General features: G+C 48.5%; 1 protein-coding gene across 1 annotated transcript in view; it reads left to right on the top strand.

Annotated features, from left to right (window-relative positions):
• Positions 1-18,352, top strand: part of LOC135882880 (complement factor H-like) — a 110,431-nt gene that overhangs the window by 65,042 nt on the left and 27,037 nt on the right. Inside the window, exon 16 of the mRNA XM_065409914.1 lies at positions 11,406-11,582. Within this exon, the coding sequence (XP_065265986.1) occupies positions 11,406-11,582 (177 nt within the window). The remainder of the gene's footprint in view (positions 1-11,405; positions 11,583-18,352) is intronic.

Genomic DNA, 18,352 nt, shown 5'->3' on the forward strand with positions numbered 1-18,352 from the left:
CATCCCTTTCCAGGGAACCTTTTCACAAGGCTCTGCTACTTTCAGAAGTGTAGAAATTACTGCTTATATGTGCTGCCAATAAGGTATCTGAACAGCAGAGGGACCAGGGGTTTTATTAAAGATACTTTCACATGCAGAAAACAGACTGGGAGGTTTCATCCAATTTTAGATTTCAGAAATCTGAACAAGTACATTTGGATGTTTTGGTTCCATATGTTAACTCTGGCTTCCATAATGCCTTCGCTTTCAGCTATGGATTGGTTTGCAACTCGATTTAAAGGACAAATATTTTCATATTTCTATCTGACAGAGTAATTGAAAGTATTTTCATTTCTTGGTGGCAGGACGCCATTTCCCATACAAGGTGTTTGCATTTGGCCAATCCACAGCACCAAGAGTATTTATCAAATGTCTCTCTGTGGTAGCATCACATTTGAGAAAACAGGATATTTTTTGTTTACATATTTGGATGATTGGCTGTTGAAACGTGGGGCTACATCTGAATGTCAAAAAGTCAAATCTCTACCTAACTCACATAATTTTATTAATGTGCTCCTTAGTGCACACAGCAGCAGTGAAAAATCTTCTTACCAGAGAACAGATTTTTTTTTTAAATAGCGCAATATATTTTTAACATAAAATATGTCAAACTTAGAAAATAATTTTATTCCTGGGTCTCATGGTCATGACTACTTGTATGACTCCATTTGTGCATCTTAAAATAAGGCCAATGCAGCATTGGATGTCTCAGGTCTACAGGCCAAATCTGAACAGTGTTCTAACACTAGTCAGCCTGCCTTCTGGCATGACTGAATCTCTTTACCAGATCAAGGTAAAACGTGGTTAGAACAATAGTGTATTGGATCTTTTCTTGCAGCATGGTTTCTGTATGTCTCATGTGATCTTGCCAAGAGCTAAAGAACATAGCTACAAATGTTTGGAACCTAATTAACATTAAGTAGCTATGAATGTCCATAGTACAGGAATCTTGGCATTTAGCCGTGCAAGCAATATGGTGGTGTGCCTCGGTTTCCCTTTTCATACAGCACATTAGGTCTGGAATGTCTTTTCCCCTGTGAAAAGTTCCAATACTGTTTACAGGCATTAACTGTGAAACATCAGTATAACAAGGCCTTTTAACATAAAGTATGTTTTTATGCATTACTCTGAACATGTTCAAGGGATTTTCCAAAAGATTAGGCACATTGTACATTTTTACATTTCTTGGTAATAGCAACACATTAGTTACAAAATTTACCATTAGCAATAACAGCAAATTCATTGCAAGTGTCCATTTACAATCATGTTTGTCATGCCACACCTTTGGCTCAATGCCTTGGAGTTTGGGCATTTTAGGGTTAACCTGTGGCTTCCCTTTGCAAAATTAAGTTCTCTCTTTCCTCCTTGTTCTGATTTCTCTTGCTTAACAGAATTCACTGGCTGATTGGGTGTGCTCTCTGTGCTAACAGCTATGAGCAAGTCTTTCTTCTCCCAGTCAGTCAGGTAATTTGCATTACCACAGACACTAGCTTTTTGATTCTTAGATGCTACCAATTTTAAGGCTCAACACTTATTCTTCCCTTCAGCAGGATGGGGTTCTTTCCCCTCACACCTTTTTCCTAGAAGGTTGAGAACTGAAACTAGCTAGGTGTGTTCGCCAGCCACAGACCCTGACACACAGACTGCTCACTTAAAGAATTAGCATGGAGACATTCCTGTCCCAACACCATTGTCTTCCCAACAAGCTGGCCATACACAGCCACTTGGTTATAGGGCTGTTTAAATTCCTTAACAACTTTTACTCCATCTGAGACCTTCTCAAAGCTCCCCACACTGGATCTTTCAAAAGGAAAGTCAGTGGAACCATTCACAACAGAAAATTTCTGACTGTTAGGAACTGAAACTTCCTTGATTAAATCACTTTCACAACTTCAGTTGCAGTAAACTGCTTGCAAAGAATACCATGAGGGTTCCTTTCCCCAGGAGCTTTTCTAAGCAGCAATTCACCCCTCACTGAAATTCTGCCCTGACCCTCTTCACCTAGGGCTTGCTCTAAAGGAACACTTTCCTGAGCAACAACAGACTCTTTCTGGGTCTTACTCACATTCATGATCACCTTCGGCCCATCAGGCGAATTTCTACACAATCCCCTTTCAGGCAAACCATAGACTCACTAGATAAAAGGTTAGAAGCATTCTCCTTCCCTTTGCCACACACACAAGTTCAGGAACCTTTTTCTTCTTGCTACAAGTTGTCAAACTGTTAGTAGGTAACACAATCAAATCACCTTCATGCTCTCCTTGTGCCCTGGCTAGGATACCACCCTGATTAGACCGAGTTGCTACATCCTTTTCCAACCACACATTAGCAACAGGCAAAATACAAGCACCAGAATTGTCTGGTCTGTGGGATTTTGCTAAGACACTAACTGGATGCAACCTAGTTACAGTGCCATTCTCCCTAGCAGACACAAACTTAGGACCATTCCCTTCCTGGGCTTTAGTTAAATCCAGAACCAACTCTGAGACAACTGCACTATTCTCAACCATCACAGGCTGAAAGGCACCTTCTGTCTGCTCCACAGACAAAGAAGAGCTGGAGACACATTCTCCTTTACCAGACACACAGCTTGGGATCTTATTTCCCTTGTCCCAGCACACAGGGCTGTTCACAGACAACTGCTTGGAGACCGAGGTAGCTTCCTCCGTAGGCAAGTCAATACCCCTGACAGACACAGGCACATTTCCTTCACTGTCACAATTCTCCACACAGGAAACAGGTAAGGTATAGGGACACTCATCTTCCACTATCCTTGACTTCCCAAACTGCTGACTAGATAAAGCCATCAGCTCACAAGTCTGCCTAGGCTCATCCAAACTTTCCCTGCCTTCCTCTCCTTTGTCCCAGCACACAGAGCTGGTTACAGAAAAATACTGAGAGAGTGGGGCAGCTTTCTTACCAGGCACATTGCCACTCCCAACAGATAAACTGCTGCTTTTTTCACTACCAGGGCCAGCTCTGGCTTTTTTGCCGCCCCGACCGGCCGGAGTGCCGGGAGGAGGGCGGAGAGCCCGGCCGCGGCCCCGCTCTCCCCGACCGGCCGGAGCGCTGGGAGGAGGGCGGAGAGCCCGGCCGGGGCCCCGCTCTCCCCGACCGACCGGAGCGCCGGGGGAGGGCGGCGAGCCCGGCCGCAGCCCCGCTCTCCCCAGGTGAGCGCCGCCCCCCTCCAGGTGCCGCCCCAAGCACATGCTTGGTAGGCTGGTGCCTGGAGCTGGCCCTGTTCACTACACTGAGCTACTTCCAGCAAATCACAGTTACCCTTTTCAGGTTCACTTTTACAAGTTGTACTAGCCAACAATCCATTACCCAACGAAAATCTACCCTTTTCTTCCTCAGTTAGGGCTTTAACCTGACCATCCACTTTAATCTGCTCCTGAGAAACATTTTCCTGACCAATGAGATTTTTCTGCTCTTTATCTAATTCCAGATTCACTTCTGAGACATTAGACAGACATTTAGAAACTTCATTCATAGACAAACAGCTTTTTCCCACCAGGTTAGAATCCCCCTGTCCCTGGCCATAGAAAAACTGGTTAAACACAGAAAACTGCTCAGAGTAATACAACATATCACCATAGTTATAAATTGGACTTTCAAGAGGATACAGTTTCTGCTGTTCTTCCATTGCTTTTTTGGCTTGGAGCTGGAGTTTAGCCGTCTCCTGTTGCATCTGGTGAGCTTTTTTCTTCCTTTCATCAGCTTCTTTTTTTCTTTCAGCAGCTTCTTTTTCTAACTGGGCCAAGACTTGCTTCTCTTTCATTTGAATTTCTGCTAGTTCTTCTTCGAGTGCTTTCTCATATCGATTCCAATTAGGTGTGAGCGCGCCGCGTGCACGATCATCGGAAGATTTTTACCCTAGCAACACTCGGTGGGTCGGCTGAGGCGCCCCCTGGAGTGGCGCCCTTATGGTGCCGGATATATGCCCCTGCCGACCCAGCACCCCTTCAGTTCCTTCTTACTGCCCGTGATGGTCGTTGGAACTGTGGAGAGCAGCATAGCTGACCTCCACATCCCTAGCTTTACACGTTGTATAGATAGTTCTTTAGTGTAGTTTTAACGTTTAACAGTTATAGTGTAGTTCTTAGTAAGTTTTTGTACATAGTGTATATACATGGAGGAAACGGGGTTTATCCCCTTCCCTCCTCCCCGGTACCAGGGCTCATGCTCAGGTCTCTGGGTTTCAAGCCTTGCTCGACCTGTCTCAAGCCGATGCCCACAGGAGACCCCCACGACTCCTGCTTGAAGTGCCTGGGGGAAGCTCATCAACCCGATAAGTGCCGCATTTGTAAGGCTTTCAAGCCTCGGACAAAAAAGGAGTGGGACTTTTGTTTAAAACAGCTCCTAATGGAAGCGGCACTTAGCTCGGTGCCCTGGGCACCGCGCGTGGACCAGGCACCGTCAGTCCGAAGCGTGCCTCCAGCACCGGAATGACCCAACACCAGCAAAGTCTCTCGGCACCAGACGTCTCTGGCACCGGTACAGATGCGGCACCGTTCACTATCTCCACGGCCCAAGAAGCAGCACAAACCACCTGCTGCTCCTCTGCAGTTGCAAGCACCGCCTGGGGCCCCAGTGGAGCAGCGCGCCATGCCAGACTGCACCACGAAGGCGCCAACTCCGGCACTGTCGATTCCAACACCGCAAGCGCCGTTGAGTCCTGTGCATATAAGCTCCCTGGTACACACCGTGGTTGAGCTGGGCCTGCCATCCACTCCGGAGACCTTCTCCACCGCTCGCGACCTGATCGCACTAACTGAGCCTGGACCGTCTCACCCTCCGGCACCGCCGGTGCGGACTGTTCCATCTATAGGGAAGCCAGCCTTCATGCGGCCTCCATCACAGAGCGAGACAGCTCGGCACCGCTCTCAATCCCGGTCCAGGTCCTGGTCCCGGTCCTGCAGATGATCCCAGTCTCAGCACTGCTCGCTGTTCCGGCACCGATCCCCATCTCAGCGCCGGTTGTACTCGCAGCGCCACTCCGCCTCCCGAAGATCTCCCTCCCAGTATGATCGGTACCGAACCAGCTTCCGGCACTGATCATCTCGCAGCCGATCCCAGCACCGCCAGCACCGTCGGTCCTCGTCGAGATCCAGATCAGCCTCCCGGCACCGTTATGACCGTCGGTCCCAGTCCCGATCACGGTACCGCTCGAGACCCTGGCACCAGTCCCCAGCTCCCAGGCGCGGACCTACAGACCATGACGGTTCAACGCAGCAGGCGTGTTCGGCACCGCCTTGGCCTTCACGTCCAAATTCGATGTCGTCCCAAGCGGCGAATGGCTACCACGTCCAGGGCCAAGATGCGGATGGCGCTAGCCAGGGGCCATATGGAGGACAGGATCCCGACCAGGGTCCCCCACAATGGTCCTTCTGGACCCCTTGGGCATACCACCAAGCCCAAGGTGTCCCCTCAGGCGCTTCTCGCTCAGCTCATTCGGAGCCTAGGGTGCCTGAGGACACTGTGAGCCGTCCTCCCTCGATAGCCTCGGAGGTGACCGCCCTGCCACCTGAACAGGCTCATGCCCCTAGTGGGGTGGACCTAGGGCAACTGGACCCTCCTCAACCAGACCTTCCCCAGGACCCACTAGTCCAGGGATTATCCTCCTCATCCTCTCCTGACGAGGCCGTGGCAGGCACGTCCTCCTCTGGCCCACCGCCTATAGATCTTTCTGCACACCAGGACCTGCTGCATAGGGTGGCACAGAACATGAACCTACAGGTGGAGGAAGTGATGGAAGTTGAGGATCCTGTGGTGGACATTTTATCGGCCAATGCCCCCACATGTGTAGCCTTACCGTTCATTGAGACCATTCAGGCTAATGCCAATACGATCTGGCAGTCCCCGGCGTCTATCCCTCCCACAGCCAGAGGGGTGGAGAGGAAATACATGGTGCCCTCTAAGGATTATGAATATTTTTATGTCCACCCCCAACCTTGCTCCCTCATTGTACAGTCTGTAAACGAGAGGGAGAGACATGGCCAACAAGCGCCCGCCCCTAAATCCAAGGATGCTAGGCGCCTGGATTTGTTCGGGTGCAAGATTTATTCTACAGGTGGTTTCCAGTTCAGGGTAGCTAACCAGCAGGCCCTCCTGAGCCGTTACAACTATAACACCTGGAACTCAATGGGGATGTTCAAGGAGTTGGTTCCCCAGGAGTCCAGGGAGGAGTTTGGGGCCTGGCTATAAGAGGGCAAGGAAGTGGCAAGGACATCCCTGCAGGTGTTCTTAGACGCGGTGGACTCGGCGGCTAGGACTCTATCCTCGGGCGTGGCTATGCGCCGCATTTCATGGCTGCAAGTGTCCGGCCTTCCACCGGAGCTGCAGCAAACTATACAAGACCTGCCCTTTGATGGCCAAGGTCTATTTTCAGACAAAACTGATCCCAGACTGCAGAGTCTGAAGGATAACCGGGCCATCATGCGCTCATTGGGCATGCATACCCCAGTGACGCAACGTAGGCCCTTCCAGCCCCAGCCGCAGCGCACCTACCCTAACCCTCGACTGCGGCAAGACTTCACTAGAAGGCGTGGTCATGGCAATAGGAGATGACAATCTGGTCCTCAATCAGGCCAGAATCAGGGCCCCCCAAAACCATCGGCAGGGCCCAAGCAAAACTTTTGAAGGTGCGCTCGAGGACGGAGCACCAGTCTCCTTGCAGGATCCTTTCCCGCCTTTCTCCAACCGCCTCTCCTATTTCCTCCCTGCGTGGTCCCGCATAACATCAGATCGCTGGATTCTACACACAGTGGAAACTGGATACCATCTTCAGTTTGTTTCGCCCCCCCCCCCTTCCCACCCTCCCTCCCCGTCCCTCTTCAGGGACCCTTCTCACGAGCAAATCCTCTTACAGGAGGTACAAGAGCTCCTGTCTATTGGAGTGGTGGAAGAGGTACCAAAGGACTTGAGGGGCAGGGGTTTTTACTCCTGTTACTTCCTAATCCCCAAGGCAAAGGGGGGACTTCGGCCCATCCTGGACCTGCGCGGACTCAACAAATTCATGGTAAAGTTGAAGTTCCACATGGTTTCCCTGGGGACCATTATCCCTTCCCTGGATCCTGGGGACTGGTACGCCACCCTCGACATGAAGGATGCGTACTTCCACATAGCAATTTACCTACCGCACAGGCGGTTCCTTCGCTCTGTGGTCAACCAGCAGCATTTCCAATTTACCGTCCTTCCCTTCGGCCTGTCCACAGCGCCAAGGGTCTTCACAAAATGTATGGCTGCTGTAGCGGCCTTGCTCTGCAGACATCAGATCCAAGTGTTTCCGTTCCTCGATGACTGGCTCATTCGGCGTCGTTCCGAGCTACAGGTGTGGTCTCATGTTCGGTTCGTCATGAGCTTGTTCAGGCAACTGGGCCTGCTGCTCAATGCTGAAAAGTCCACTTTGGAGCCAACCCAAAGAATAGACTTCATTGGGGCGGTCCTGGACTCGAATCTCGCCAAGGCATGCCTGCCACAGTCCCGCTTCCAGTCCATGATGACCATTATTCACGGCCTACAAAGCTTCCCGACCTCGACAGCACGCACGTGCCTCGGTCTTCTGGACCACATGGCCTCGTGCACCTTCGTGACCAGACATGCCAGACTACACCTCCACCCGCTTCAGACCTGGCTCTCGTCAGTGTACCGTCCATGCCGGGACAGTTTGGACACAGTACTCACGGTGCCGACGGAGGTCTTATCCTCTCTGGGTTGGTGGCTAAACCCCAGCCTTGTTTGCGGGGGGATGCCATTCCAAACCCCACAGCCCTCTCTAGTCCTCACCACAGACGCGTCATCTCTGGGCTGGGGTGCTCACCTCGCGGACCTTCACACACAAGGTCTTTGGTCCACACAAGAAATAACCCTGCACATCAACGTCAGGGAACTGAGAGCAGTACACCGGGCATGTCAGGTATTCTGCGAACACCTTCAGGGCCGTTGTGTCACAATCTTCACAGACAACACAACGGCCATGTTTTACATCAACAAGCAAGGCGGAGCGCGGTTGTCCCTCCTCTGTCAGGAAGCCATACATCTCTCGGAATTTTGCATAGCCCACTCAATCGACCTGGTGGCGTCTTTTCTCCCAGGAGTCCAGAACACCTTGGCACATCGCCTTAGCAGGTTCTTCCTGGCTCACGAGTGGTCGATACGTCCGGACGTTATCCATTCTGTTTTCTGGAAGTGGGGATTTCCCCACATAGACTTTTCGCCTCTCGCGAGAATCGGAAGTGCCAGGTGTTCTGCTCTCTCCAGGGACGCTCCCTGGGCTCCCTGTCGGACGCCTGATACCGTGGAAAGACCACCTGCTCTATGTCTTCCCTCTGTTTCCGTTGGTCCACAAGGTCCTTCTGAAGTTACACAGAGACAAGGCCCGCTTAAACTTGATCGCTCCAGCGTGGCCCAGACAACACTGGTACACCACACTCCTCAATCTGTCGGCGATCAAACCAATTCCTCTACCATTGTGGCCGGACCTGATCACTCAGGAACATGGCAGGTTATGTCATCCGGACCTGCAGTCCCTCCATCTGACAGCTTGGATGCTGCATGGCTGACTCAATCTGAGCTGCATTGCTCCAGTTCAGTGCAGCAAGTACTCTTGGGTAGCAGAAAGCCCTCCACTAGGTCCACATACCTGGCCAAATGGAAGCGCTTCTCCTGCTGGTGTGCCCTGAGCAATACTGTCCCTTTGGAGGTGCCAGTACCTACCATCCTAGAGTATCTCTGGTCCCTGAAACAGCAAGGCCTAGCTGTCTCATCTATCAGAGTACACCTAGCAGCAATTTCAGCCTTCCACCCAGGTGAGAACGGGCGCTCGATTTTCTCCAATCCCATGGTCAGCAGGTTCCTCAAGGGTTTGGAACGTCTGTACCCACAAATTCGTCATCCGTCCCCTACGTGGGACCTCAATCTAGTCCTATCTAGACTCATGGGTGCCCCCTTCGAACCAATGGCCACCTGCTTGCTTCTGTACTTTTCCTGGAAAACAGCTTTCCTCATCGCTATCACATTGGCTAGACGAGTGTCGGAACTTCGGGCCCTCACATCGGACCCACCGTATACGGTGTTCCATAAGGACAAGGTACAGCTGCGACCATACCCCGCCACCACCCTAAGGTGGTGTCTGCCTTCCATGTCAACCAAGACATCTTCCTCCCGGTCTTCTTTCCGAAGCCGCACGCTTTGCGATGAGAGCAACAGCTACATTCCCTAGATGTTCGTAGGGCTCTTGCCTTTTACATCGAACGAACAAAACCTTTTAGGAAGACGTCCCAGCTGTTCGTAGCGATGGCAGACCGGATGAAGGGCCGCCTGGTCTCCTCACAGCGAATATCGTCTTGGATTACATCATGCATCCGTGCGTGCTTTGACTTGGCTGGTGTCCCAACTACCCGCCTCACTGCCCATTCTACTCGGGCTCAAGCTTCGTCCTCCGCCTTTCTGGCTCATGTGCCCATACAGGAGATCTGTAGGGCAGTGACTTGGTCATCCGTGCATACCTTCGCTTCTCACTATGCCATAGTGCAGCAGTCCAGGGATGATGCGGCATTTGGTTCAGCGGTCCTTCACTCTGCAACATCTCACTCCGACCCCACTGCCTAGGTAAGGCTTGGGAGTCACCTAATTGGAATTGATATGAGCAAGCACTCGAAGAAGAAAAGATGGTTACTCACCTTTGTAACTGTTGTTCTTCGAGATGTGTTGCTCATATCCATGCCAAACCCACCCTCCTTCCCCACTGTCAGAGTAGCCGGCAAGAAGGAACTGAGAGGGCGCTGGGTCGGCAGGGGCATATATCCGGCCCCATAAGGGCGCCACTCCAGGGGGCGCCTCAGCCGACCCACCGAGTGTTGCTAGGGTAAAAATCTTCCGACTATTGTGCACGTGGCGCGCACAGACCTAATTTGAATAGATATGAGCAACACATCTCGAAGAACAACAGTTATAAAGGTGAGTAACCGTCTTTTTTTGTTTATGTTCAAATTGCAGGCTGTCAATCAGGGCTTGCAGTTTCATTTCTTCTGCTGTTGCTTTTTGGCTCATAGTCACTGATCTTTAACCAACAAACTCTCAATACCAAAATTCAAATTTGGATAGTGTGGGGTTCTTACCCAAAGCTTAATTGACCTGGTTCTGTGGATCCTAGCATGACTACGCCACTGTAACGATGCTGGTTCTGGCGGGACCTAACTGAAAGTGCCAATTCAGGACAAATTGCTTAAAACAGAGCAGTAACAGCCCAAGGCTGGGGTTTTTCCACCTATAAGGCAAACCAAACCAGCCAGACAGAGGACTTTGGTCTCACCCCACTGGCTAACCACAAGTCACACAAGCAATTCCCTTAGACACTCCAGTTTCCCAGTATCACCACCAGTGCCACTCGTTATGGGGACAAATGGTTATGAAAACCAATACCCCAGTAAAAGAAAAAAGGTTCTCTCAATCCCAAAGGACCAAGCCCCAGAGCCAGGTCAATATACAAATTAGATCTTACCCACAAATCACGCTGTTGCCAATCCTTTAGAATCTAAAATCTAAAGGTTTATTCATAAAAGGAAAAAGATATAGATGAGAGCTAGAATTGGTTAAATGGAATCAATTACATACAGTAATGGCAAAGTTCTTGGTTCAGGCTTGTAGCAGTGATGGAATAAACTGCAGGTTCAAATCAAGTCTCTGGAGTACATCCACAGCTGGGATGGGTCATCAGTCCTTTGTGTAAAGCTTCCATTTGTAGCAAAGTCCCTTCAGAGGTAAGAATCAGGATTGAAGACAAGATGGAGATGAGGCATCAGCCTTTTATAGTCTTTTCCAGGTGTAAGAACACCTCTTTGTCCTTACTGTGGAAAATTACAGCAAAATGGAGTCTGGAGTCACATGGGCAAGTCCCTGTATACTTTGCAGAGTTACAAGGAGTATCTGCCTTCTCTCAATGGGTCAATTGTATAGCTGATGGTCCTTAATGGGCCATCAAGCAGGCTACTCAGAGCTGACACCAACTTGTCTGGGGTGTCACCCAGAAGCATAGCAGAAGTTTGAAATACAGACAGTATAGAGTCAATATTCATAATTTCAACTACAAAAATGATACACATATACAGATAGCATAACCGTAACCAGCAAACCATAACCTTGTCTTAGACACCCTATTTGACCCCCTTTATACAAGATTTGGTGCCACTACAGGACTTTGGTTGCAACAATGATCTATACAGTCCCATTTCATGTCAATAACAGCACACCTCCATTTATGTAAGTGCACTTTTTGATGGAACATAACATATTTCATGAAAATAAGATACTACATTAATAGAGTTTCACTACTAGTATGTTTATTTGTCTCTCTCCCTTTTCAGATGCAACATGTAGCGCTCCACCTGAAGTTACCAATGCTGATATTGTAAATAATAAGGAGGGAAGGTATCTGCCTGGTGATAGAGTGCAATATAAATGTCAGGAAGGATTTGAAAGTATGGAATTAAATTATGTATTTTGTGAAGATGGAGAATGGTCCCAACCACCAATTTGCAAAGGTAGGTTTTTGTATTTTAATTAAAACCAGTAAGACCAGGTGCACTTTGGTGAGCTGGGAGCATACAATCATAGGACTGGAAAAGAACTTGAGAAGTCGTCTAGTCCATCCCTCTGCATTGAGGCAGGATTAAGTATACCTAGATAATCCCTGACAGGTAACCTGTTCTTAAAACCTCCAATGATGGGGATTATACAGCATCCCAAAGTAACCTGTTTTGGGACTTAACTTTCTAACTATGTAGACAGTAGTTAGGGTGGAACATTTACCTTTCTTGTTTTACATATGACATTCCTATTAATACTTCCCAGAATGACATTTGCCCTTTCCACAACAGCATCACACTTTTGACTCATTCAATTTGTGATCCACTATAGTCCCTGTGTCTTGAAGTGCTTGCACCTGTCCATTCCACTTTGGTTGTGTGTGCACTAGTTCATCGAAGCCAGAGAACATATTCCCATAGTGGTACCTGTCAAGGTGGTACATGCACTTTTCCTGCACACTCATGCTTGTAGCTAAGGGCATGAATGGTCAAAGCTGCCTTAACCCTCTCAGTTCCTCCTTGCCACCCATAGATGGACAGTGTGAGCATCTCACACCTTTCCCATTAGAAATATTTTTAGCATTCTTTTATTGTAAATGGTTTAGTATAGCTGTAGTTTAGATAGTGGTACTCATTTTCAAATATTTTCTTGTTTTTATCTTGTTCTTCTTCAAGTTTTATTTTCAATACCAGGGCATGTCTTAATCCTTGGGATTTAAGTGCTGTTTGACTGTAGCAAATCTATGACTGTCACCGATTCTCACTCCCACTGCTTGAAGTGGGAAGGACACATTAGGCATAAGTACCCTATTTGTAGGGGGTTTAAAACCTGGTCAAAGAAATTGAAGGCAGTTTTACTTTGAGATGTCCTGGTGGAAGCAGCTTTGTGTCCCCATTTGGAACCCAGCCACTTGGTCATACAGGGATTCAGATTCGACTCTCTAAGCACACCGCCAGACTTCGTGGCCTCCCCATGTCAAAAAGAGTCAGAAAGAAGATATCATTCTCTAACATGCAATGAGCAGAAGTCATCCATCAGCTCAGCCTCTTCAACCAGAAAAAGTCATCATAGTCTTCATTGTCGTCTTCTTCAAAGAAGACCACTAGTGAGGTTAGAGCGACACCAGGTCCTGTGAGGCTCTTCCCCATATTCCCACATTCAATCAATGCAGAGTTGTCGACTCCAACATCTCATGGCCAGTCAAAACCTTCAACAGCATAGACTTTATGGCCGAGACCTTCAACAGCATAGTCTTCTGCTGCAATGCATGTTACTGTTTTGGTATCTACAACACCTGAGGTGTATGCATCAGCCAGTGATATTTTATGCCTGTTGGTGCTGGATTACTGTTAGTGCAGAACAATGTCCAGGCTCTGCCTATTCCTCTAAGCATGGTACTGGCATCCTCCTTGGCACTGACATATTCAGTGCCATTGGGAACTGAGCCTTTGTAAGTAGTGCCAGAGTCTTGAAGCTCTATTGTCCAGCAGGTCCCTTTATCAGGAAAGCCCCAGATGCTTCCTCTGGTACTCTCCATCTTACGTTGGTTTAGGTCCCACAACCCATCTGCTCCACATAGTACCTTGCCAGCTTGGCATTCCAATGCTGGCTCTTCTTCAGGCTAGAAGTGGGATCCTAAACATTGGGATCTCATTACAGGAGATCTTAAGCATCTCCTTATTCCTCATTGTGCAGGTCTCCTTATTCCTCATTGTGCAGGTCATTGTGCATAACTTTTACAGGAGCAGACTGAGACATAGCTTCCTTTGGAGTTGAGCATGGTACTGCATGAAGTACAGCAGTGGACTTTCTGGAATCTGAGGGGTTTCTCCAGACTCCAGGTCATCTTCTCATAGTCAGCATTCTGCTAGGTCTCAATCAAAGTGCCATTCTCTAACTGTTACCATTCTGTGTACCAGCACTGGTACCCAGCAGCTGAAGGAGATTATCCCTCCAGTTTCTGACCCTCCTGTTATAGATGTTCAGCGGACAGTAGAGCAGATTGACACTAATCCTTTCACTCAACACTTCTTCATTATTTACAGATGAGGCTCCTGTTTCAGAATCATCTTCCCCTGACCTAGACGATTATAAAATGTACCAGGAATTTATGAAAAGGGTAACCACCTCTCTAGGAATACAGACTGAGTTGGTTCAGGATAATCCACACAAACTGGTGGTGGTTCTTCGAATACTGTCCCTATAAGTGCTCCACTGTAGGTGCATCTGTGCTTCTGCACCTCTAATGGGAGATTGTTGGTAGCAGTGTCCCTTGAGCCCACACATATTCTCTTCCTCCCTCATGGTCTGCCTCAAGGCAATCTAGCACTGCAAGAGTGAACCCCCCTCAGTTCCTTCTCAACCTCCTTTGTCCTCGAATGGAGCAAGCAGTTGTCCCTTCCTTATCTGCATCATTAGCATAAGTAGTGGTTGTTTTTGTTTCTTTTGTTCTCCTTAATAGTTAGTGTTTCCTTTTTATCCCATTGGGATAAAAAAAAAGAAAAAGAAAAAGAATTTGTTTCCTTTCCTGGCTGGGGTGATCCTTCCCCTCCCACAGAGTGTTTGGAAGACACTCTTTTTTTTTTTTTTTTTAAATCACTTAAAAAAAAAAAGAGGAAAAGAAGAAGGAGTATCTGGTGCCAGGGAGAGTCCCATATCCCTCGGAAGCGATCCCATACAACCAGCTAAAGCTGTGGTATTGCAGGAACTGGGAACTGAAGTTAAAACTCCTCCTTATGGAGAAGACACTTCAGTCTCCAGGGGACTCCGGTGCCAACCCCAGATCATCCCCGAGCCATTAACTACAAAGGGGACAGAGTCATGAAAAAACCAGCAGACTCCCCCTGTAAAGGCTCATAAAAAGGATTCTGAGTGGTTGGCCAGCCAGAGCGGTTCCCCAGTGCAACTACCTTGATACCCACGGCACCGGTAGCTCTGGAGCACGGTACCCAGAAGGGGGCCTCCACTAAAAACTCCCATCTAGGGAGTGCTCTACACCCTCTCAACCATTGGTACTGACAACGTACCACTGACAATCCTCTCCGGTACCAAGTGAGCCCACGGTATCACATGAGCTCCGGTACCCTGGAGACCTGACAACTGGGGGAGAACAGCAATCCCCATTACTTGATACCAGGGCCCTGGTACCAAGCACATCCCAGTGCCCGGAATCGCTCTCAGCTCCGGGCCATATATCACCAATACCCCACTCAGTGCCACTCTTACCCAGTGACAAGTCTGACAGTGACAAGGAGGAGATCATTTCCCTGGCCCCTCATCTTGGCCTGCTGTCACAATACAAGGGGACTTCTCAACTCCATCGAGCTAACCCACAATTGTGGTACACAGCCCCTGGGGCAACCCCACTTCCCCCATGCCCTTCCCCCTCTCCAAGGCCATATTGGGATCTTTAGGTGATGTAGACATCCCACACATCACAGCTGTCCAGTGTCTCTCACAATCTCCTACAGCCTGGTTGTCCAGAGCTCCTGAGCCAGGGGAAGAAGAAGCTTTTGCAGAACAGGAAGAAAGGTTCGAAGGGGAAGCTACTCCTCCAGCAAACTTCTCCTCATCTCCACCAGATGAGGCTGTATGACCCCCGCCCCCCATCAGTAGGTGATGATTTTAAAAACTTTCTGGATCATACCAAGAGGGTGGCAGATGAGATGCACATTCCCCTACAGGAGGTGGCAGATACACATCACGAGCTGGTGCATATTCTGTACACCTTCTCCTCATCCAGAATTGCCCTCCCAATTAATGAGCCGATTCTAGATCCTGCCAAAGTTATCTGGCAGACACCAGCCTCCATTTCAACAACCAGCATGAGAGCTGACAAAAAATACTATAACCCTCCCAAAGAGGCATACTGCCCTGTTTCAACATCCGCAACCGAACTCCATCTAATGGATGCAGTTAAAGCACGGGGCATGCAACATCATGCCAAGTCAACCCCATCTGATCGGGATTGGAAGGATTGCGTATTTGTCGGTGACGTTACAGTTTAGAGCCGTGAATTACTAAGCTGTCATGGCCAAATATGATTTTATTAATTATGGGAAACTCACTGCGTTTCTGGAACATTTACCTGAGATGCAAAAGGAGCACTTTCAGGCCATTGTCAGAGAGGGTCAGTTAATAGCCAGAATGGTGCTACAGATGGCACTGGACGTAGCTGATATAGTGGCTCGCTTAGTCTCCATGACAGTGGTAATGATGCAGGCGTCTTAACTACAACTTTCTGTGTTGCCCAAAGAAGATCTCCAGTTTGAAGGCCCCAAGCTCTTCATAGAGAAGATAGATTCCTCTCTAGATACCTTGAAGGATTCCAGGTCACATTACACTCCCCGGAAATCTATACTGCAGAACAGAAGAGAAGCTATAGCTCTCAGTCACAGCACAGATCACAACCTCCTCAAAACCAACCATCTCAGTACAGTTACAAGCTGCAACATAAGAGGACCAGAGCTCAGAAACGGAATCAGTCAGCACCCCAATCCGTGACCTCTCAAACCACCTCTTCTAAGCACTTTTGACGGGTTAGTCGAGGGCCTGAACAATTATACCTTGCAACATCAGCAGCCATCTACACATCTATTACGCCCCTTCACCTGGCCCTCTTTCACAGCCGTTGGGAGAATATCACCTCTGACAGATGGGTCCTGGAGATTATTTCGAAGGGTTACGCCATTCAATTCACATCCCTCCCCCAACCTTCCTTCTCCATCCTTCTTTAGGGACCCTTTTCACGAGAAGCTACTTCATCAGAAAGTAGATAATTTGTTATGCCTAGGGCCCATAGAACCAGTCCTGGCACAACTTAGGAGCAAGGGGTTTTACTCCCATTATTTCCTGATCCCCAAGGCTAAGGGAGTTGGAGGCCCATTCTAGATCTAAGGGTATTAAACAAATATGGGAAGGCACAGAAGTTCAAGGTGGTCATGTTAGCAGCCATCATTCCAGCTCTAGAGAAAAGAGATTGATTTCTGGCCCTTGACCTACACAACGCCTACTTCCATATCTCAATATAACCATTGTACAGGAGATTCCTATGGTTTACCTTTGGGCAGGACCTTTATCAGTACAGACGACTTCACCCAGGGTATTCTCCAACATACTCTCCATCATAGCGGCACACTAACCCCAGTACAGCGACTGGAGTTTATCAGTGCCAACCTCGATGCAGTACAAGTGAGAGCGTTCCTCCCACTACACAGACTTACCCCCCTTACAAGTCTCATAGAGACATCCAGACCAGCCCCAAACATCAGCCAGGAACTTTCTGCAACTGCTAGGTCATATGGCAGCATTCACCTTTGTCATTCCAAATGCCCAGATGTTCATGAAGTGTCTTTAGATGCAGCTCACATCTGTCTATTCCCCTAACAGGGACAGACTAACCAAACTGTTATCACTGCCCTTCACAGTAAAGCACTCCCTGGATTGGTGGAAAGACCCATCCAATATCTGAGCAGGCATTCCATTCATGCAACCGCCACTGATGCTGACTCTAACAATGGATGCCGTTCACCTCAAGTAGGATGGATGCCTCCCTAATAGGCTGGGGAGCTCACCTATACAACCACAAGGTTCAGTGCACAAGTGGCTTTCACAGAAGTGATCCTCCATATCAGTGTTTGGAGCTAAGAGCTGTCAGGAATGCCTGTGCAATTAGTTCATAAGTGTTCACTCAGGTCCTGCAGAATGCAAAATAGGAGGCAGTTACTCACCTTGTGTAGTAATGATGGTTCTTTAAGATGTGTGTCCCTATGGGTGCTCTCTCCCCTCTACTTCAGAGTTCTACACAAGGGGTCTGCAGTAGAGAAGGAACTGAGGGGGGTTCACTTGCGCAGTGCTAGATAGCCTCAAGGCAGACCATGAGGGAGGGAGTGCGCATGTGCTGGCTCAATGGACACTGCTACCAAAAATCTCTGATTAGAGGCGCAAGGGCGCAGATACACCTACAGTGGAGCACCCACAGGGGGACACATCTTGAATTACCATCATTACTGCACAAGGTGAGTAACTGCCTCATATTTTGCATTCTGCAGGACCTGAGTGAACACTCATGAACTAATGCTACATATACTTAGTGAGGATGTGTCTTGCAGTTCCTTATGCTGCACTGCCTGGAATCTTTGGACCTAGTGGTCAGCCACAGGTCTTCATGCTGTCTCTTTCCTTCTGGGAGTGCTGGCCTCTCTGGAACTGTTGAGGAACAGTTGAATGCAAACAGGTGTTGTTTGATATTTGGCTGACCCAACCAAAGTAGATTTATCATATCCCTACTTTCCAACTTTATCTTACTAAGAAGCATTTGGTTTGGTCTGCCAACTTGTAACTGAGAGCAGACTTCACCAAACAGTGTAGACCCCATCTGGTCGCTGGACTCCCTGAGTATGCTTCTTGCACATTATCATTGCTGGAACTCATACCATAGTATATTGCTAGTATGTTGGCAGCTATTTTACTAGCTGAACCAAACCATTAGTAGCTGTAGTGAGCTGATTCAGATAAATTTTGCTCTTTGTATTTTGCATTTTTATCCCCTTCTGGGAGTTTTACGCAGGAGCCAGTCCCACCCTTTCACCAGGGCTCAAGCTGGGGGTTGGGAAGTTGGTGGTACTCTCTTAATCTCTCTCTCTTGGTATACCAAGGTGAGATGTTACTCTCAGGAGATTCTGCAGATGCTCAAAACTTGGTTGCCTCAGAGTGTGGTTTTCAT

The sequence above is a fragment of the Emys orbicularis genome, chromosome 8 (genome assembly GCF_028017835.1).
Source record: "Emys orbicularis isolate rEmyOrb1 chromosome 8, rEmyOrb1.hap1, whole genome shotgun sequence".
NCBI classification, from domain to species: Eukaryota; Metazoa; Chordata; order Testudines; family Emydidae; genus Emys; species Emys orbicularis.